The following is a 19,950-nucleotide window of genomic DNA, read 5'->3' as shown; positions in this document are numbered from 1 at the left end:
ACATATATACAGTATTTGTTTCTTACTTGCAAAAAAAAAGTGTAATACAGTAATCCCCCTCTTTACCGCAGTTTGAATCTCGCGCCCCCAGTTTATCGCGGAATTGCATTTGCAAAATAACAAATTTGTCTCAGCCTCGTTTTTTTGACATCACAGGACACTTCAACCAATCAACAAGCAGAGAAACTATGCATAGGCTATGCTTCAACAGAACTGCATACTGTACAGTACATGTACTCACTATAAATGTGATGCAGTGTACTGTATTTCTACCAATTTACACAAAATTCATCTCGCTATATTCTTGCAAATGTTTTAGTGTGTGTTTAAAGTTTGTGGGAGGATGATTTACGACAAACAATAAAAAAAACCCACAAAAAAAAACATTTTTTGGGGTGGTGTCCATTTATCACGGTTTTTCGTTTATTGTGGGCGGATTTGGAACGTAACCACCGCGATAAAGGGGGATTACTGTATAAACTACGCAAGCCAACAGGAATTTTGAGCATTTTGACACAAATTATAACTTCATTAAATCATTAAATAACTCCAAACTTTTGGAATTGTTGTTTATGTTACTGGACAAAAAAGCACTCACCATTACATCTATTTTAACAAGATTTTTATTTAAAGAAATTCAGAGAAAGTTTCTTGTGAAACACAGAAACAGAGTGCCCACAACCAACCCTATCTAGCAATGGTGTGTTTTCGTAAGAGTTTCACTGAAATAGTGTGGTTGTTTATATCCTGTCTCCAGTTTTCTGCATCTGGAAGTGATTAGATGGATGAGTATAAAGCAGGACCCTGTTATGTTTTCCTAGCACAGGCCTTCAATATGGTTTGGAGACTGCTTTCTGTAGTGCTGGGGTTCTGTCTCCTTTTCATTTGTTATGGGGAAGAAAATGGGAGCCATACAGAGCTTCAGAGGACCAAACTAGCTCCAGTCTTAACGTCTGGACCTGGGGCAATGCATGAGGTAAGAGCGGAATTTTTTCTTCTGGATCCTTATCTGTTTTCGGTCACTTTGTACAATAGACTCAGCAGGCTCTTAACGTGGGAGGAGTGTCCAGATAAAAGGTTTTAGTTTGTTTATTGGGTGTATGTATGTGAGTGGGTGGCCAGGGGTGTATTTATATGTTGGTGGGTACCAAACGTTCACTATATCTGATAGCTTTTGAACATTTGACTGCTCCCAGTGGAGAAAACTACTGCTTTGATGTTAAAAAAGAGAATGTGTGTGTGTGTGTGTGTGTGTGTGTGTGTGTGTGTGTGTGTGTGTGTGTGTGTGTGTGTCTGTGTGTGTGTGTGTGTGTGTGTGTGTGTGTGTGGCAAGGCACATGTTTATATGCATGTGTACCTAATACAGCCAAAAAAAAAAGAAGATTTATTTTGATTTATGTGTAATATAATTTTGTCATTTGGATTAGTTCGTAACAAAAAAAAAAAAGAAGAAAAAGGAGTTACTGTTTTTCTAAATACTTGCCTTGTGTGTATTTTGGCAGGCTGCAGTGCTTGGACTGGAACTAAAATATCAGAAACCTGAAATCATGTTGATGGTATGACAACTCAGGCAATTATTCTCCTGCTTAACTTGTGAAAATACATTGCAAAAAATATATACAGTATCTCACAAATTGAGTACACCCCTCACATTTCAGCAACCGTTTTAGTATATCTTCTAAAGTGATAATACTATAGAAACGAAGCGTGGGTATATTTTAAAGGAGTCAATGTGCAGCTTGTAAAGCAGTACAGATTTAGTGTCCTGAAAATAACTCAACATATAACCATTATTGTCAAAATAGCTGGCAACAAAAGTGAGTACACCCCAAGTGAACATGTCAAAACTGTGTCCAAAGTGTCAATATTTTGTGTGAGCACCATTGTTATCCAGCACTGCCTTAATCCTCATGGGCATGGAACTCACCAGAGCTGCACAGGTTGTAGCTGGGATCCTCTACCACTCCTCCAAAAAGACATTGCGAGCAGTTGAATGTTCGACACATTGCGTTTCTCCACCTTCTGCTTGAGGATGCGGCCACTCCATCACCTTCAGGTTCAGCAAGGCAAAACAGGAGTTTTCATGTTGGAAAACTGCTGTTCGGCCCAGTTTCTGAAGGGAGGGCATCATGTTTAGTATGTTGGAATCAATGTTTCCCTCAGTGAACCGCAGCATGCTTGACTGTAGGCAGCAAACAGGTACTTGGTAGTCCGTGGTACTTGGTACTCTTTACTAGGGCATCACAACACATGCTGGACACTGTCTAAACCAAATAGATCTTAGTCTCATCAGATCACCGGATGTGGTTCCAGTAGTTCATGCTCTTGGACAGGTTGTCTTTAGCATACTTGTGAGCCAGCTTCAGAAGAGGCTTCCTTCTGGTACGACAGCATGCACACCGACTTGGTGCAGTGTGCAGTGTATAGTCTAAACATTGCCAAGCGGACCTTCCGCTTCTGCAACCTCTAATGCAATGCTGGCTGCAGTCACACGTCTGTTTTTTGAAGTAGCTTCTGCACCTGACGCAGAGCACGAGGACTCAACTTCTTGGATGGACCCATGCAGGGTCTGTTTTGAGTAGAACCCATCTTGGAAAACCTATTTTTGACCCTGGCCACTGCACTGTAACTCAGTTTCAGGGTGTTAGCGATCTTCTTATAGTCTTGGTACTTCTCACCAGGGAATCACCACACATGCTGGACACCATCTGAGCCAAATAGATCTTAGTCTCATTAGAATACTGGACGTGGTTCCAAGTAATTAATGCTCTTGGACAAGTTTTCTTTAGCACACTGTTTGCTTTCTTGTGATCCAGCTTCAGAAGAGGCTTCCTTTTGGGACAACGGCCAAGCAAATCCACTTGTTGCAGTGTGCAGTGTATAGTCCGAGCATTGACACGTGGACCCTCCGTTTCTTCAACCTCTAAAGCAATGCTGGCAGTACTCTTGCATGTGTTTTTTTGAAGCAGCTTCTGCACCTGACGCAGAGCACGAGGACTCAATTCCTTTGATGGACCCTTGCGAGGCCTGTTCTGAGTGGAACCCGTCTTGAAAAATCTCTGTATTACCCTGGCCACTGTGGAGAGCAACAATTCTAATTCTCAAATCCTCAGAGAGTTCTTTGCCATGAGGTGCCATGGTGAACATCCAGTGGTCAGTATGAGAGAATTGTACTTGTATTTGTGCCTAAATTTTAACTGGTCTAATAGAAGATACATAAATTTGTATGGTCGTGTCAAACAAACAAAAGCATGAACATGATGAATAGGACGTGTGGATTTGCATGGTTAAGCGACATACAGTTGATATTACTTAGGGTGTACTTACTTTTGTTGCCAGCGATTTTGACAATAATGGTTGTATGTTGAGTTGTTTTAAGAGTGAATATGTATGTGGATTGAATTTAAAGATTGCTTTAAATTTAGGAAATACTGTACCTTGTCTTTTGACACTGAAAATAGTGTATTTCTGGATAAACTTGGATTTTGAGGTAAGGATGCAAGCAAGCAGATGCTCTTGGGGGTGTGCAGAGGAGCACAGGGGATGTTATTAGAGAAATAATCTCACTTTAGTATCCACGCACAATTCTTTCATTATTTTCAAAGGACAGTAAATCTGTACTGTATATATTAATAAGATAAATTTCTATAGTATTGTCTCTTGAGAAGATATTAAAATGGTTGCTGAAATGTGGGGGGTGTACTCACTTTTGTGAGATGTACATATTTGTATATATTTGCACTCTTCCTATATATTCAAGTACAATTACATCAAAGTGTGATGCTGTGTAAAATGTAACTGAAACCAGAATGCAGTAATTTCTGCATTAAAATCCGGTGAACCCATATTCTATTCACAAATAGAAAATACAGTAATCCCCCGTTTATCGCAGTGGTTACGTTTAAAAACGGACGCCACCAAAAAACTGCTATTTTATGTATACAGTACTGAACTGTATAAACATTTTACCTTATTTTATAATAAATAATTATATTTTTATTAATTAATACATTTCATTATTTCAACATAAAATTCCAAAAAACTATTCTTTGTAAGTTTTTTGGTCTATTGTGCTATCTGCGAGACAGCATGATAGACAGCATGATTATTGCACAGGTATGCCTTAGGCTGGCCACAATAAAAGGCGACTCTAAAATGTGCAGTTTTATCACATAGCACAATGCCACAAGTTTTGAGGGCGTGTGCAATTGACATGCTGACTGCAGGAATGTCCACCAGAGCTGTTGCCCGTGAATTGAATGTTGAGATCTTGCGTGGAGCCCCAGATCGAGGGAGATTATCAGTGGTTTTGTATGTCTTCCATTTTCTAATAAGCACCAAGCTGCTTACCTATTGCAGATTCAGTCTTCCCAGCCTGGTGCAGGTCTACAATTTTGTTTCTGGTGTCCTTTGACAGCTCTTTGGTCTTGGCCATAGTGGAGTTTGGAGTCTGACTTTTTGAGGTTGTGGACAGGTGTCTTTTATACTGATAACGAGTTCAAACAGGTGCCATTAATACAGGTAACAAGTGGTGGACAGAAGATCCTCTTAAAGAAGAAGTTACACGTCTATGAAAGCCAAAAATCTTGCTTTTTTTGTAGGTGACCAAATACTTATTTTTCACCATAATTTGCAAATAAATTCTTTAAAAATCAATGTAATTTTCAGGATTTTTTTTTTCTCATTTTGTCTCTCATAGTTGAACTGTACCTATGATGAAAATTACAGGCCTCTCTCATCTTTTTAAGTGGGAGAACTTGCACAACTGGTGGCTGACTAAATTCTTTTTTGCCCCACTGCACTGGTTTTCGAACCCCACCAGACACCCCCAATACAGTAAAACTGCCTTTTATTGTGGCCATCCAAAGGCAGACCTGTGCAATAATCACACTGTCTCATCAGCATCTTGATATGCCACACCTGTGAGGTGGATGGATTATCTCGGCGAAGGAGAAGTACTCACTAACAAGGATTTAGACAGATTTGTAAAAACAATATTTGAGAGAAATATGACTTTTGTGTACATAGAAAAAGTCTTAGATCTTTGACTTCAGCTTATTAAAAATGGGGGCAAAAACAAAAGTGTAGCATTTATATTTGTTCAGTGTTCAGATGTCATTTTTCTTAAGAAGGCCTAGCATATTTTAGCAAGATCATGCTAAATTACTTTTAGCATGGCTTTGTAGTAGAAGAATCTGAGTACTGAACTGGCCTGAGTGCAGTCCAGACATTTTTACTAATTAAAAACATTTGGCACATCATGAAACAAAATATATAACAATAAAAGACCCAAGACAGTTGAGCAGGTAGAATCCTGCATTCAAAACATTGGGGGACAAGATTCCTTTCCCAAAATTCCAGCGAATAATTTTCTAAATTCCCTGACATATACAGAATGTTGTTAACAGACGAGGGTACACAGTGAAAAGCATGGCTCTGTCCCAAATTGACTAAATGTTGGTGATGACAACATTTACATTTTATATAGCATTTTTAGAATTAGGATTGTAAGAAAGCGCATACTGAGTAAACACAAATTACACTTTAAATTGATCATTTGTTTTTATTAAATTTATTGAAGTATATTAGTTAACAAACATCACCTAGGCCTGTGTGAAAACGTAACTACAATTAAAAAAACCACCAAGGCTTGATTGCAGCACTGTTAAATGTAAACATCCAATAAATATAATCTCTCCAGCAATTTGAAGTAAGCTAATAGTAACAAAGCTTTTTCTATGTCAATGGGACCATAGCAAACCACAAGTAGAGCTATTATCTTCAAATTGACTAAAGGTGCAAGAGTGGTAAGATTTCGCAGAAGAGGCCACCCAACCAAAATTCTTCAAAGAATTCCTATCACTTAAGTAGAGGTCACAAATGAACCCAAGCGAACATCTTAGGAACTGTTTGTCTTATTCATCTCAGATAAGGTCAGTATTCATAATTTCACCATCGGCAATAGATCACTGCTACCCACTGCTTCTGGGTACTGGTTACAGGAAAATCGGAACATCTTGGTCCTGTTATATCTAGCATAGAAAGCTAGCACAGCATTACACAATAATAGCATCACACCAACAGTAAACTTGCTTTGCTGGCAGGTAATCAGTCTGTGATCTGAAGCTCAAGTGTAATGGGGCTGAGCAGCAAAACAACAAAACTATTTGGTGTGACATCTTAAAAACATTAGGGAAATCAGGGCAAATATTTTATCACAGCACTGTATTTTTAATATTTTTTTAAGATTTGGTATTTTATTCGCTTGTCCTTTATTGTTCATATCACCATCTGACTTTCTTTCAAGAACTACAGACCACGGGTGCGTCGATATGCAGAAAAGAAGAAAAAGAAACACAATGCTGGAGCTTTTTCCCCACTAAGTGTATGGGTGGTCCATGAAAAATCAGTTGCTTCACAGTTCAACCATACTAAATATAAAAATTTAAAAAAAAGTTTGATAACTCTATTCCATCTTTTTTTTTCTTTACATGCCTTTACCACAGATGGCAGAGGACGGAAAGAAAACACATGTAAGCTCATGAGATACTAAATCCTTTTGGTTTCAAATGTAGTTGAACTATAGTCTAAAATGAATACAAAATGCCCAAATTGGCAGAATTCCTTTTTGTCATGTAATATATTTGCAATACATTGTGTAACAAAATACTTTATATCAAAGTTGGAATATGTTATGAAATATATGCTTTATTAATTTATTTAATTATTCTATTTAAACTTTTTTCTGTTTTATTTTTACAAGGTAAATTGAGCCTTGTTAAAAAGGGTCCCTGGTGGTCTAGTGTTTAGGATGCGCCGCTCTCACTGCTGCGGCCCGGGTTCGATCGGCACTCTTAGTGCCGGTCCCAAGCCCGGATAAATGGGGAGGGTTGCGTTAGGAAGGGCATCCAGCATTAAAACATGTGCCAAATCAAACATGCGGATGATCCGCTGTGGCGACCCCTAATGGGAGAAGCCGAAAGAAAGTTTTTAAAATTGAGCCTTGTTAAAAATTATTATACATTCAGACCAGCTTTGTTTTAGGGTTCATCAGATTAAAAGCACAAATAACCACAATCTGGTTGTGCATGATGTCCAATATATCTAACTGATTCATCTTTTGGATTGTACATAATTTTGTCAGATTTTTTCATAATTTTTCCGATTTCATAATTATTACTGATACATCATTAAGTTACATTCCTTTCTTAATAATTGTTAATAAAATACCAATAAGACACCAAATGCTGCTAAGTGTAACAAATGCTTGTTGACCACAAAAAATAAGGTGTGTCTTGAAAATGGGCGTGTCTTGGACACTTTTGTCTAATTAGCATGTATAAATGGATGTATATACAGTATCGAGTTGAAGGGCCCCTGACCCGAGTATGCAGAGCACTGTGAGTGTAGTCATTTAAATGAGCACAAGCTGCTGCAAATTTCATGCACACCAAGGTATTTGTGAGTGAGGAGCTGTGAGAATCGATTGTGTAGAAAGACTCTGGAAGCAATTCAGTTTTGCAAGCACTGAGTGATGAGGTATGTGTGCCCCCTACTTGTTCAAGGGATCTATAGTTGGCGCCTGAGTCAAAAGACAAGACTGTAGGATTCAACACTCCCAACCGATTCCTTGCTATAAATGTAACTCCATATCAAATGCTGCTGCAAGCAAATTTAACAAAGAAAACACCACATTAGTAGAAATGTTTTCCTCCATCTCCACAAACAAATATCCCCTATTCTCAGAACTCTCGCACCAAGAGGCAAGGATTGGCAAAGACAAAGCTTGTAAAGCAACTCCTAAAGCAACACAAGTCACACCATGAACAAACATCTCCTACAAAGAAAAATAAGGTGCCAAAGGTATTCACTACCCTCTCATAATCATCTTTATTTATCAGCACACAATCCTCCTGATGTGTCAGTTTTTAAAAATCAACATGAATTTAGTTACAGGACACAGGTGACATACTTTAAACAAACTCTTTCCTCTTTTTTTTTTCTTTGTTTCTCGTCTGATGGACACCAGAGAAAGCAAGAGAAGAAACCTTATCAGCCAGGAACATATTCTGTCCTCAGTTATGCTGCACAGGATAAAGAACGGTTTGTTTGATTCAGATTTATGTAAAAGACTCTCAGAATGTTCTTTTTCTCTCATTAGGCTCATTCAAGGTTACATACAGTGTCAGTTGTTTTTTTTTTAAATGGAATTGACTTATAATAAATTATAATGGCGTAAAATATGTCCATAATGGATTAGAAAAATGTGGGGGAGTGGTGGCTCCAGCGGTTAAGGCGCTGGGTTGCCGATCGGAAGGTCTGGGGTTCAAGCCCCAGTATCGCCAAGCTGCCACTCTTGGGCCCTTGAGCAAGGCCCTTAACCCTTTATGCTCTGGGGGTCCCTTACGAGGGAAATATCAAGGTCCATGACGTCGGAGTGACGTGGGGCCGCCTTCCCGTGGGCTCACCACCTGCAGGAGGGACCGTTAGGGACGGTGCTGTGAGGATTGGCCAGCAGTCGGAGGCGGGGGCCCGCTTAGACTGCTGCCCCCGCGACCCGAATTACGGATAAGTGGGAGAAAATGAATGAATGAAGGATTAGAAAAATAGTTACATATAGCTAAAAATGTTGTAGCCACCTGACTATCACACTCATATTATATAGGCTGTAGATGATCCTGGAACATCCCAGTTCAAATGTAGTCTCTTTGGTGTAATATTAACTTCCATTCTTCTGGGAAAGCTTTCCACTAGATTTTGAATGTAGGGAATCGTGCGTATTTCGTTACAAGAGACTTAAAGTCAGACATTGATGTTAAACTGTGCCTTGGGTCTTACTGTTCCAGTACTGCAAATTTTACAGCTTACATACACAATAAAATGCAATTTGCGACAACAGTTTATATATGTGATGGTCAGTTGTCGACATACTTTTGCATATAAATACCATCTAGCATTCAATATTAAACTCACTGATTTTTTGTCACTCATTGTTTGTTTGGTATTTTCTATAGATCTGGTGGACAAAAAGAAGATTTGGATGACTAAGGCTTTGCAATGTACAATAAGTATAGTCCGATTTTGTTGTATTGCATTTAGATTTTTTACGAGTTCTTATGCAAACCTCATATGACATGAATTCTATAAATATATATAAAAAAATTTATAGTCCAGATTAGGTCTAGACTGACCTATTTCTCTGTTTCCTAGAGTATTTACTCAATGGTTCCTTAACCTATTTGTGTTTTTGTGTGCATTACCAAAAGTGATCACCAAGTGGCACTTATTATGCAGTTCGAATTGTGAAGCATGTGTACAGTACAGAAATACATTTAAGACCCAGAGTCTCTATTTCTCAAAATCTGTCATTAATCTAAAAACATCCAAAATCCTTCTCATTGACTTATTAAACATATTACAAAGAAGTGGTTAGTGTTAAAAAAAAGGAAATGTGAAACTTTATTTCGGTCAGAGTCGCAGTGGGTGCAAAGTCAGTTTCTATTCCAGAAACACAGAATGGCTTACGGTGGGATACACCCAGGATATCAGTTCATTTGCAGGACACCACACACACACACACACACACACACACACACACACACACACACACACACACACACACACACACTAACACAGATGCAAGGAATTGCACATCATCTGAAATCTACTTTAAATTATTACATTGCTCATCTTATAAATAGCAAATAATCTATAGTCATAGCTTTCACCCAGAACCTGGAAGACTACACAATTTATACAGGTTTATTTAATGTATATACAGTATAATATTTATTGGAAACTATGTTTGCAGTAAGTCATGTCTCATATGCGGTATCTATGTGTGGGTGGTGCTGAAACTTATACCAGGAAAAGCCTACATTAGCTCTAAAAGCTTTACACAATTAAGCTCTCACATGAGTCCCATGATGACCAAATCAATTTGAAACAGAAAGAATGAACGCAAAAGACATACAAATACAGAAGTGATACTAAGTAGTATCAGACAAAAAAAAGTCTGATAGGAAAAATATCATCATTTAAAATAAACATCCTAACTTAAATTGAAAAATGATGTCAAGTATAAAAGTGACAAAATATTTATTATTATCATTAAATTTTATAAAATTTTTAAATGCAAATCTGCAAAACAATTATTCAATAAATTTGAACATTATATAACAAAATATCACAAGAATTTAATGATTGTAGAGTCAAATAAATGAAACAAAAATATGGTAAAATACCCACATATCTTTGCAATTTAAAGTTTATTTAAAAATAAGAAATTCACTGGCAAGTGCAAATAAAGACAATAAAAAATAACAAGCTGGTACATTCATCCTGGTAAACATCTCTCATGCCAGTGCCCCAGCCTGTGCTGTATGTTTATGTTGGATCAGATTTTATTTGTTTATTTTTCTCGCAAAAGAACACACATACTTAATTACCCACCATCCCATGAAAAAACAGAACCACGATTACCGTTATATAAACACTGAACCACTTTATGTGCTCATATAGAGAAAGCATGCAAGGAAAATCCCAAACAAGTCTACTTCCAACAAAAAAAAAAACTATAAATTCCTTAGACACCAGCTGAAATACATCCTCTTTGCAATTAGACTTGTGAGTCACTTGACACATGTTTTATAGTGAGATTCCCTCCCTCTCATTTTTTTATTTCTTTCACACACACACACACACACACACGCACATAAATGTGAGGTGCAAGGGTTTGGAGTCCACAGGCTTGGCAGCAGGGCAAGCAGAAGTAGAAACTGGAAGCTCCACTCACGTAAGGTAAGACACATTAACTGCACCTCTAGATATGGAAAAAGAAAGGTTAGAGGTCTAGGCATTATCATATTATATGTTCAAAAATTTAAATTTTTTACAATTCGAAAGGCTGTTGTATTTTTTAAAAACTAACCCAAAGGCCATGCATTAATCATTAAACTTAGACCTGATTGTGCGCCATATATGGTCTTTGCTACAGTATTCCTAAAAGTAAAATGTTAACTATGTATTTTTAATGCAATATTTTGACAAAGAAAATTCTACAGAAAGTGAAAGGACAAAGTAACTCAGTGTCCCTGACTTTTTTTTTTTTTTTTTTGCGGAATCAACATTTCTCTTTTGGAAAGAATTTGCCAACAGAGTTTGACTGGGCAAAAAAAATAAAAAACAAAACCAGAGGCAATGTGAGGAATTTTACAATTTTCCTCCTCAAGGCAGGACCCACATATGGTCTGGATGCCATATGCACAATAGGTTTTTTTTGGGCTGTTTTTTTATGCTCATAAAATTATAGTTCCAGGATTTTGAGCTATACTGTAACTTCTGTAAATTGCTATATGCATATACTATATTATCATTGTTTTCAATCTTTTTTAAATTTCTCTGTCTCATTACAAATAAAAATGAGGATTCTATGAAATGTAAGAATTTTATGTAAATTATATTTATGAATTGCATCAAATGGTATCCAAGCAAAAAAAACGTATATAATTATATAATCCAATAAATTGATTTATTAAAACAAACTGTCTTTTATTTATTAATAATCTTAGATAGATAGATAGATAGATAGATAGATAGATAGATAGATAGATAGATAGATAGATAGATAGATAGATAGATAGATAGATAGATAGATAGATAGATAGATGTATTCTTTATGTGACATCCAAATGTTTAATTCAAATAATAACACATTAATTTAACATGAAGTAATATTACCATTGTTACTGTATTTAAACTCAATATTATTTAGAACAATGTGTTTTTTGACAACTATTTACCCTGCATACTTTTTTTGTTTCTTTTTGTTGTTGTTGTTGTTGTTTGGGTGATATTTGGAAACATGTTTATTTCAAAAACAGGCTATTGCATCACACCGTACATATGGCGTACGTAACAATATTATTGTTTTGCAGAAATCTTATCTTTAAGAATAATATGGATTACAACGAGTCTTATGACTATGAGCATGACAACGCCAGCGACTACAACTACAGTGTATTCCATGACCTCTGTGAAAAAGAGGATGTTCGCTCCTTTGCTCGAGTCTTCCTACCAGTTGTGTATGGGTTATCTCTAATAGTGGGACTGACAGGAAATGCTCTAGTAGTGGCTGTGTATGCATATTCCAAACGCTTAAGGACACTGATGGACACGTTTGTGGTGCACCTGGCCATTGCCGACCTCCTACTTCTCCTGACCCTACCTTTCTGGTCTGCTGCTGTTGTACAGGGCTGGGAGCTAGGAGAAGTACTTTGCAAGATTGTCACAGCCTTATATACCATCAACTTCACATGCAGCATGTTGCTTCTGGCCTGCATCAGTCTTGATCGCTACCTTGCACTATACCCACAACTCAAAGATCGTTTCCTGGGCCGGATTTTTAAAAAGAACTGCTCCACCAAGCTCTGCCTGGTAGTGTGGACGGTTAGTTTCTTTCTAGGAATCCCTGACTTGATGCTCTCAACTGTTAAAGAGCTTTCTGGTCGGAAGATCTGCCTGGCTGTGTACTCTTCAAGCATGGCCATTCAGTCAAAAGTGATTATGGAGGTGATAGAGGTCTTGCTGAGTTTTTTGGTACCTTTGCTGATAATGCTGTATTGCTATTTCTATGTGGTACGGAAATTACTGGAGCTTTCACAGGAGAACAGGGGGAAGAGATGGACAACAATTCGTGTGTTGTTGGCAGTTGTGGGTGTTTTTGTGCTAACACAGTTCCCCTACAACGTTGTAAAGTTCTGCCGAGTCCTGGATGTGATTTACCTGCTAATAAGCAACTGTGAGACAAGTAAAGCCCTGGACCATGCCACTCAGATTACTGAGAGTCTGGCTTTAATCCACTGCTGCCTGAACCCTGTGCTTTACGTCTTTATCGGCTCGTCTTTCAGGATGCGCGTGCTAAGATTTGCCAAAGCCATGGGCCAGAAAAGAAGATCTGTACAGAGGAGAGAGGAGTGTGATTTGGACTTTTCCTTTAATTCACACTCACAATCCCCACAGACAAGCACCTTCTCCATATGAGTAAATTTAAAAGCAATATATAGGAAAAGATATGAAGATCATTTTTGTGTCTATTAGGGGAGTAACAGTACACAAATTCGTACCCAAATTTTTTACATGCAGAACATAGTTAAAATCAAGATCGTAATCTGTGGAGCACCGCAAGTTTGTTTAGTCACCGCCTTGCACTTTTAGCATTTTTTTATTATTATTATTAAACTTTAAAGCACACAACAATGCCAGGGGTATAAAAAAAAAAAAAAAGCTGGAAGCTGGAAGTGGCGCTAGCGCTATGAATTCAAGATTCAAGATTTGTTATTTGTCACAAACAAAGTTATTTGTTTATACACTTAAATATTTCAATGTAATCTTCTATCTTGAATCCGTAGCACTAGCATTAGCTGCTAGCCGCTTCCTGGCATTTCCTAGCATCTTTTGTTCAGCCTCAAGAATTTCTCTTAAAAGGAGAAAATCCTGACAATTCCACATATCGAGGGAGTGAACGAATAAAGAATGGAAGGAATAAAGACATTTCTTAAAGAATGCTGAAATAGGTAGAACCATTAAGTAGATCATATCTTTAGAAAATTTTATATTTAAATGTAAAACACACACTTACATAAAAAAAATTTAAACATTTAAATTTTTTCCATTTATTTAATTTTATTTAATCAATTAAATTTGTGCCAATTTAACTGATTACTCAATTTAATCAATATCATTACAAAGTGTATTGCATTCATGTGATTTATTCTATTTTTTATAAAATATTAAATATTATTTACCCGAACAGGCTTTTTATTTTAAATCGTTTTAAAATGTAAAGTGTTCAAATGTTAATGATCTCAAGTGTTAATAATAATAAACTGTGTTCATAAAAAAATTACAAGCAATTTTATGTTTTACATTTCTCAGCGATTTCTTTCGAAATTGAACTGAATCGTGACTTAAAAACCGAGGTACAGTGAACAGTGAATTTTGTGTAGAGTTACACCCCTAATACCTATCTGTATTTTGTATTTAAGAGAATATTCATATAAAAAATATATATATTTGCATGTTATCAGTCTGTACCTCCAGTCAGAGTTTTATTCCTGTGGAGTTAAAACAACCAGACAAACAGCCTGGCTGAACAAGGTTGTTTTTCACTTTAACAGTAATGTACTTTGTACTCAAGCAAAAGTAAATGAAACTCAAGCCACAAAAGACAGATATGAGCTGTGACAAAATGCTTTGAGTAACGAAATGAACTGAACAAAGAAAGAACGGAACAGGAATCTTCACACGTGACACACCATCCAGACAGTGTTGTGAAGGGACAAAATCCTGCACTACAATAACAATTACATACATATGCTCTACATTTAGGAGATTTTCAGTTCTTTTTCTTCTTCCACAAAATGTATAACTTTTTTTTCTGACTAAATGTAGCTAAGTATCTTTGCTAAATCAATATGAAACTATTACAGAGCAAAGGTTCATAGTGGAAAAATGCTGATATTATTAATTAAAATAACACAGCTGGACTTCCAACCATTGCTCAATCTATCAGGTAGGTATTTCACTTATTCAGTATTTCTAACTTGTTTACAGATACAACTTCTAAATAAGACATGCACACACAGGTCTGGGTCATGTTTTTTTGGATGTTGCACAAAATGCCACAATGCTTCTCAGTGACCACCGCTTAGCATTGTTTACTAAATGACCACTGTTTCATCGGATTACTGTGCTTTCTTGTCAATGTAATGTAAATAAACTATAAACTATAAAACACAAGAAAATGCTAAAAAGTTTATAGCTTTTTTATGTGTTATTTTTATTTTTATTAATAATAGTTTTTTGTTATTGGTTTAATACATGACCACTGTCTTTCCTTCTTCTGTTACTAAAGAACGGTCTGTACATTTAGGCACAATGCACAAATACAGAGCAATAGATCTTGATTTAAGTATTGTGAAACTGCAATTTTTCTCTGGAAGACATCTGAAGTTTGTTATTGTTATGTTTTGGACAAGCAGGGACTTATTAGCACAATTCTACTTGGTGACGCCTAGACAGGTTTGAAACCTCTGTTAAGTGAAAAGGAAGTAAATCTCCTCTTAGAGATAATTCATACGATGTTGCTTTGTTGGATTTCCTTTTTCTCAAAAACATTTGAATACTTGTTTTTCATACATGCCTTCTGTCGTGAGTTATGTTCAACACATAGGTGCTATTTGTCAATGTTATACATAGTAATGTGCACGTCAATGTCTGGATGCCCAGGAAGATATGTATATATCTTCCAATAGAGGTTCATAATTGTCAGTCCATTGTGTACATAAATAATGGGAAACAGAAACCCAGCAACAGATGAATGAAAAAGTACTACATGTACTCAATCATCCTTCAATAATTCTAATCTGATGTGTTACAATGCAAAATTCAAATTAATGCTAGTTTACATTTCTTGTGCACTGTGAGTCATGGGTTATGCATGACAGAACATGCTCTGCTGCTTGGATTTTCAGTAACTTCCAATCCCAGGAACATGCTGAATGAGACACAAAGCCATCACAGGGCACCATACAAAAGAAATTGTGAACACTAGTCTCCAAATAGATTTACTAGTTGCCATGGGCAGCTAAGGCAGTGGAAAAAAACAATGACTCAGACGGGAAAAAGAAACATGCAGACCGTAAAGAATGTGGGCTAAATGCACTTTTTTTTACAGAAGACAACTAAAAATCAACTGATCTATTTTTTATTACTACTGATACGGAAAAAGGTTAGTAGTAGTTAGTAGTTGTATAACCCTATGCACTTCCTTCAGAGTGACGTAGCCAAACTAACAGGATGTTACCTAGGGGTTGTCTCTGCACAGCTGTGTGGAATTTTGTATTTAATGCTGGGTTTCTTACACATTGCCTGTGTAAAAAATTCTTGGAGTGAATTAATGAAGTTGCTTCATGTCTGGAGAACGTTTGATTGTATCCATGTATTTTCTTAAAAGTAAAGCAGCATTTTTAAGCATATTTTAGAAAATGCTTATTTATCATTAATAGTTTAAAAAACTCTTTTTAGCATTATCAATACCCAAGTATTGTCTTCACGCCACTGTTCTTCTCCTTGTACACTTCACCTCCAAAGACACATCTGTGAAACTTTTATTAATAATTCTCTGGGAACAACCATCTCTGAGAATCTCAAACAGGAAGCCAACAAAGACTGTATTGCCTAAAAGGTTCAATAAAGGATGCACTTCCTGGACAGCTGGGGAAGTACAACCAACCACAAGAGCTGAGTCTGTCCATTAACTAACAACAGTTTAATTCCTGATACATTTCAAACACTAGAATAGGAGCCTAAATGTTTTCTCTGGGGTGCACCAAAATTGGACAGTGGAAGACTGTAAAAAAAAAAAAAAAAAAAAAATCTGTTAATTTAAAACAAATGTAATTGTCCAGTTTGAGTGAGTGTGTGCATATGATTGCATTACACTTCCTGTTCTTGACTAAAAGGCGTGAAATGCAGTGTGATCTTTTGCTGTTCTACCTTGTCAACCTCAAGGTCAGTATTTCATGCATGCACAAATGCATTTCTGGTCTGTATTTCATGCACCACAAGTGTAAAGAATGATTATAGGAGATTGTACATGCTTCCTGGTAGCTCAATCCAATCTGAATCCTCTGACCGCTCTAATCAACAAAGAATTTAGACCTACAGTCGTTGTTTTTTGAGCATTTTACACTCCAGCTTCAAGAACTTCTGCGAAATGTTTGTTACAATTGTAAATGAAACTATGACGATAAATCACTGGGAATTGTCATGTCCGGAAACATGGAACAGGAAGCCAACATAAACCGTATAGCCTAAAAGCAAAGGAAGTGCTTTCTGGGACAGCTGAGGAAGTTCAACCAACCACAGGAGCCGAGTCTGTCCACGCCACCTCGTTAACAGTCTGGTTTGGCACCACAACCCAAAATGAGCTGAACAAGCTGCAATACGTTAGTCAAGTCAGATGAACCGCCCATAGAAAGAAAACCTTACTCCACCATATGACCAGCACATATTTGGACTTGTTCCTGCCAAAAGATCAGTATGTATAAAACCCTCCAGACTCTAGAGCAGCTTGCTTCCAGATGCAATTAGATTTGGGAACAATTTATTTCCTCAAAAATGTCATTGGTCAATGTCAGCATTGTGTTTTGTGGTCAAGATAGAATAACATTTTTGTTTTTGTTTTTTATTTAGTGCAGTATGATTTTTTTAAAAAGAAAAATTATATAAATACATATAAAACACGCTTATTATATTAATGTATTTATAGTAACGCCTATTTCAGCACATAGTAATAAATGTGTAATTAAATCAACATGCATTACCAGTGTGTGTCTTCTGTTGCTTATTTATAATGTCTATAAGACAAATGAGAGCTCAACCATTGTATTATTGAACAGTAAAGTACATTTTCTTCTTATGCATTTGTCAGACAAACAAGCTCATTCCAGCAGTTCACCAAACACTGTGGGAAACAACAGGATGTCAGATATACATATTACAGAATGCAGTTGTGAATTTTTAAACTTAAATTCCTGTCATTTTGATGTAAAAATGGTGCAAAAAGGTTTAAACAAACAGCATGTTTCAATATAAACAATATGTTTTAAGGGGTGGTAAACATTTTTCTCCAAGAATTACAGACAAAGAATCTTTTAGTCAATGCCACTGTTTCTAAACCATACAACCTCGCAGGTCTCGCCACAGTCCTATAAACTTTCCCTTTCACTCTTGCAGATACTCTTCTATCACAAATCACTCCTGCCACTCTTCTGCAACCCACTTCACCCTGGCTGCACTCTTCTCTTTAGATAACACAATCATCATTACTTTGCACTGTTGACCCCAGGTGCCTCTCAATCTGCTCCCTACTCTCACCACAAATCACAATATCATCCACAAACATCAGACGGAGACTCCTGTCTGACCTCGGCCGACCTCAACCTGTCCATCACCATTGCAAACAGGAAAGGGCTCAGAGCCGATGCTTGACCCAATCTGTCATTCCGACTGCACGCTTCACTGTTGTCACACTGTCCTCATACGTGTCCTCCATCACTTTCACATACCTCTCTGCTACACCTGACTTGACCTGACCTCATATGGTACCACAACTCCTCTCTCGGCTCCCTGTCGTAAGCTTTGTCTAGATCAGCAAGCACACAATGCAAGTCCTTCTGACCTTCTCTAAACTTCTCCATCAACATTCTCAAAGCAAATATTGTATTTGTGGTGCTTTTCTTCGGCATAAAACCATACTGTTGCTCACAGATGGTCACCTCTTCTCTCAACCTGGCTTCCACTACTCTTTCCCATAACTTCATGGTGTGAATGATCAACTTAATTCCCCTGTAGTTACTGCAGGTCTGCACATCTCCCTTATTCTTAAATATCGGTATCAGCACACTCCTTATGTATTCCTCAGGCATCCTCTTACTCTCCAGAATCTTGTAAAACAATCTAGTTAAAAACTACACTTCCACCTCTCCTAAACATCTCCATGATTCTACCGGTATGTCATCTGGTCCAGGTTTTCATCCTTTTAATTGCTGCTCTCACTTCCTTCTTACTAATCCTGTCCACTTCCTGCTTCACCATCTCCACATCATCCAACCTTCTCTCTTTCTCTCTTTTTTTCCTCATTCATCAGCTTCTACTCCCTCCATCTTCTCAACACACTTCCACACCATCTCCATCCTTTATTGCTCTAACTTGCAGCACATCTTTCCTAGCTCGGCCTCTTTGTCTGGCCAATGGCTACAAATCCTTTTCTCTCTCCTTAATGTCCAACTTCACATCCAGCTTCTCATATGCCTTGTCCTTGGCTTTTGCCACATTCCTCTTCACCTGCTGCCGCATCTTGGTGTACTCCAGCCTGTTTTCCTAGAATAGCAAAGTCCACTAAAGGTGGTAGAGCATTCTCAAATTTATCTCCTAAACTTTGGAATAGTTTTCCTGACAGTGTTCGTGGCTCCGACACACTCTTCCAGTTTATCTTTTTAGCAAAGCCTACACACATATCATAACCTTGTGCTCCAGAACATCTGATTAAATGCACATTATCAACTTGTGCTGTTAATATCATGAACAGCAGCTACGCTAATTTTTCTTCACTGCTTCTCTTTCCCTCCCCATCCCGGGGCATCCTGTGAACAAAAGTGCTTTGTCACAAAGCAGCTTTGCAAAAATATTACAAATATGAATTTTTAACATCATAAATACATCATAAGTACATCTCAATAAATAATAATATTATAAAAAAAGTTGATTTATTTTTGTAATTAAATACAAAAAGTGAAACTTGGATATTATATAGATTCATCACACACAGCCGGATCTATTTCAAGTGTGTATTAATTTCATTAATTTTGATGATTATGGCTTACAGCTAATAAAAACCCAAAATTCAGTATTTGAAAAAATTTGAATATTGTGAAAAAGTTTCAAATTAGAGACTCGTGGTGTCACATCTAATCAGATAATTAAATCCAACACCTGTAAAAGGTTTCCTGAGCCTTTAAATGGTGTCTCAGTCTGGTTCAGGCAGCACAATCATGGGGGAAGACTGCTGACTTGACAGTTGTCCAGAAGACGATCATTGACACCCTGCACATGGAGGATAAGACACAAAAGGTCATCGCTAAAGAAGCTGCTGTTAACAGAGTGCTATATCCAAGCACATTAATGGAAAGTTGCATGAAAGGAAAAATGTGGTAGAAAAAGTTAAAACAAAGCCCATTCAAGAATTTAGGGAAGATTTACAAAGAGTGGACTGCAGCTGGAGTTAATGCTTCAAGAGCCACCACACACAGACGTATCCATGGACTACAACTGACGCATTCCTTGTGCCAAGCCACTCCTGAACCAGAGACAACGTCAGAGGTTGTC

General features: G+C 37.2%; 2 protein-coding genes across 3 annotated transcripts; both read left to right on the top strand.

Annotated features, from left to right (window-relative positions):
• The first annotated feature begins 772 nt into the window (after positions 1-772).
• Positions 773-9,389, top strand: LOC310726372 (uncharacterized protein). Of its 2 annotated transcripts, XM_083541892.1 has the most exons (7): positions 788-976; positions 1,503-1,556; positions 6,308-6,385; positions 6,507-6,533; positions 7,747-7,863; positions 8,030-8,103; positions 9,015-9,389. In XM_083541892.1, exons 1-7 carry the CDS (start codon positions 836-838, stop codon positions 9,046-9,048), a joined length of 525 nt encoding a protein of 174 aa, XP_083398018.1. In that variant the 5' UTR covers positions 788-835; the 3' UTR covers positions 9,049-9,389. The 2 variants fall into 2 exon arrangements, with proteins under 2 accessions (XP_083398019.1, XP_083398018.1); XM_083541893.1 differs by lacking the exon at positions 7,747-7,863 and having other exon boundaries at positions 773-976.
• A 1,279-nt stretch (positions 9,390-10,668) lies between these two features.
• On the top strand, positions 10,669-14,815 carry ackr4a (atypical chemokine receptor 4a). Its single transcript, XM_083541127.1, has 2 exons — positions 10,669-10,800; positions 11,937-14,815. The coding sequence occupies exon 2, from the start codon at positions 11,959-11,961 to the stop codon at positions 13,039-13,041; it is 1,083 nt and encodes a 360-aa protein (XP_083397253.1). The 5' UTR covers positions 10,669-10,800; positions 11,937-11,958; the 3' UTR covers positions 13,042-14,815.
• The last annotated feature ends 5,135 nt before the right edge of the window (positions 14,816-19,950 follow it).

This window comes from Silurus aristotelis (genome assembly GCF_946808225.1).
Source record: "Silurus aristotelis genome assembly, chromosome: 5".
Classification (NCBI taxonomy): Eukaryota; Metazoa; Chordata; class Actinopteri; order Siluriformes; family Siluridae; genus Silurus; species Silurus aristotelis.
Note: the sequence above shows the minus strand (reverse complement) of the source record. Positions and strands in the feature narration are given on the sequence as shown.